General features: G+C 46.6%; 1 protein-coding gene across 1 annotated transcript in view; it reads right to left on the bottom strand.

The window, feature by feature from the left end:
• The window catches only part of T265_15158 (hypothetical protein), a gene marked incomplete at both ends in the record, with an annotated part of 51,357 nt that extends 48,920 nt beyond the window's left edge, over window positions 1–2,437 (bottom strand). The window contains one exon of the mRNA XM_009176842.1: window positions 2,214–2,437. Within this exon, the coding sequence (XP_009175106.1) occupies window positions 2,214–2,395 (182 nt within the window). The remainder of the gene's footprint in view (window positions 1–2,213) is intronic.
• Between the last annotated feature and the right edge of the window lie 391 nt (window positions 2,438–2,828).

The following is a 2,828-nucleotide window of genomic DNA, read 5'->3' as shown; positions in this document are numbered from 1 at the left end:
TTCAGAACGTGCCATCTGCGAACATATCCCTTACAGTTCAATAAGAACCACTGGAGGTTGTGGAAAACTTTGCATACCTCGGTAGTTGTATTAGCTCTAACGGAAGTGTGTCTGATGAAGTCAGTGCAAGAATCTCAAAGGCTCGAATCACGTTTGCTAATTTGCGTCACTCGTCGCGTCATTGAGTCACTGAGTCTTAGGGATCGTGTGCACCAGGCTACAGTAAGGGCTGTTGTTGTATGGGTGCGAGACGTGGTCTCTGCGGGTAGATGAGAGGTTGTTCTCCGTGCCCCATTCAGGATGGCGCAAACCGCGTGGACAGCACATGACTTGGAAGAAAGGCGTCAAAGAGATGATGAAGAGTCTGGGTGTTGTTAGTGTTGTGCGACTTCCAGGATGGGGTCCCCGTGACCCCTTCTGTGCTTGGCTGGAGACGTTGCAAGAAATGGCGGCTAATCGATGTCAGTGGCGTTCGTGTTACCAGTTTCTTTCCGGATTGTCTGATTGAGCGGTTGGAAGTATAGGCACCCCAGAATGCTTGACATAGGCCGGCACTGGGTCCCCTCCCTCACCCACTATTTTTATACTCTCTCCATTGCTTGCTTGCTCGACAAGGAATGCCCCGAAAGATCGTGACCATTATAGGTTCACTGTATTCCCGGACGTCCGGACGCGTGAGAGTAAACGGCGAGCTCTCCAAAAAGCTTCCGTACACAAATTGTTGTCCGTCAGGGATGCCCAGTCTCTCCATTCCTATTTAACTTCGTGGTTGATGAAGACATCAGTCGAACGCTGGAAGTTCTCCACACTCGTGTTCAAATAGCCTGTGAAGAAAACCTTGTAGATCTGGAATATGCAGACGACATCGTTCTCATCTTCGAAGAGGAGAAGGCGCCAGTGTTCTCGGGTGAACTGACCAAAATCATCCTGTCCTTTGGTATGCACTTCGCACCCACAAAGTGTAGGGTCATGCTCCTGGACATGCAGTCACTGAACACGCCACTTACAATCCAGGGGGAAGTTGTGGAGCGTTTTATGTACCTTGGAAGTTGTATTGTTTCCGACGGTAGTGTGACGGATTAGGTCAATGCACGAATTTGCAAGGCTCAGGTCACGTTTGCTAATTTGAGACACTCATGGCGTCAAAGTGATGTATCCCTGAATCTCAAGGGACGTGGTTATCAAGCTACAGTGCGGGCTGTTTTGTTGTATGGCTGTGAGACTTGGCCTGTTCGGGCAGCGGAACTGAGACGTCTTCAGGTATCCGACAACCGTTTTCCCAGAACTATAGCTCGTGTGTTGGTGTCGGCGTATCTGTAACGAGCCAGTCAGAAAGCGGGTAATCGTCTATTCGACGAGTACTTCCATTGAAGAATGTGTCCAGCATCAAAATCTGCGTTGGTTGGGACTGTGAGTGTCGCGCGGATATCCCCAGTATAGCTCAATGGGTAGCCGAGGTACACAAACCACATCACAGTAAGTTCATATTTGAACTGTTCCAAGATATGGCTGCTAACCGATGCCAGTAGTGAACTCGTTGTCAGTTTCTATCCAGATTGCCTGAATGAGTGTTTGGAGGTGGAGGCACCTTGGAATGATCGTAGTAAGCTGACACTAAGTCCTTTCCCTGTCTACGTTTATCCCTTTGTCCAAAATAAGATTATCAAATAGACCATGGTTGTACGGCGGCGAAGCATCGGTGTTGAACACTGATGCCATTCTGTCGATGATGATTATTATTTCTAATTCTCATGATTTTTCTGCAGCCGGTCGGTCCAAGAAACCGACACTTCGTAGCTTCCTCCTGTTCTGTAGCTTGCCACACTTGGATACTACCATCAACCCGAGGAATTTGTAGCAATTCCACGAAGGACAACGCGAAAGTAATACTTGCACGCTCTCCGCTGACCCATTAATCCTGTGAGCATAATAGGTTCGAGTACAGAGCCGTAAGAGACAATAGTTCCCGCAGCACTCCAAGTAGAGTGAAGGCCACTGACCTTCATCGGCAACCGAGTACTTGTGTAAAGTCAGTTACCCAACAAAGAAACTATGATCAATCTTCAATCGTCAGAGTTAGCCACCGAGAAGTTCACACTTAATAGGACTGGATACTGTATGAAGTAGGAAAAACAACAAAGGGGCGTTTGTCTTTACAACCCAAAGCATCTGATAATGCAAAGACAATTGTTCTTTTAGTTTAACGAGCTCACCCGAAATCATCATCCAGGGATTTGAAAAAGAACTTGAAATGTGGACGGTTCAGCGCGTTTTTGAAGTCACCGAGAGTTACCACATCTGGAGGAATACTAAGTTTCACAAGATATGGTGTTTCTTCTTCATCGATGTAATAAATAAACTTGGTTTCCTCGGCACAACCCACACTAGACATCATTCGCCAGACAAAGATCAGGAATCGATGCTCATTTTCACAAATGTGCCTTTAGTGATAGCGAACTAAAACAACGTGGCCTGGTGTATCTGATTGTGTGTATATTTGGGCCCATAAAGGTAGCTCTTATCTCGTGGCAATTTCTAGTCAGGTCACAGACAATAGGTGAATGAGCTTCCGCAGGCGCGGAGCGTTTGAAACTGAAGGGAGCCGCCCAGTTGTGGCGTTTTGTATCTTTATTTTGCTTCCAATAAAACACTACGTACTTCATCAAGTTTGTAACAACGCATCTCAACCACTAGACATTTTCTCGCAGGAGATGCCGGCTGCACAAACGCGTTACGGTACTTTTGGTCGTGAATTACTCGCAATTTACCATGCTAATCGCTATTTGATTTATCATTGGAACCGACAATAAGCCAATTACGTATGCCTT

Source organism: Opisthorchis viverrini (genome assembly GCF_000715545.1).
Source record: "Opisthorchis viverrini unplaced genomic scaffold opera_v5_365, whole genome shotgun sequence".
NCBI classification, from domain to species: domain Eukaryota; kingdom Metazoa; phylum Platyhelminthes; class Trematoda; order Opisthorchiida; family Opisthorchiidae; genus Opisthorchis; species Opisthorchis viverrini.
This window is presented reverse-complemented; position numbering and strand designations above follow the sequence as displayed.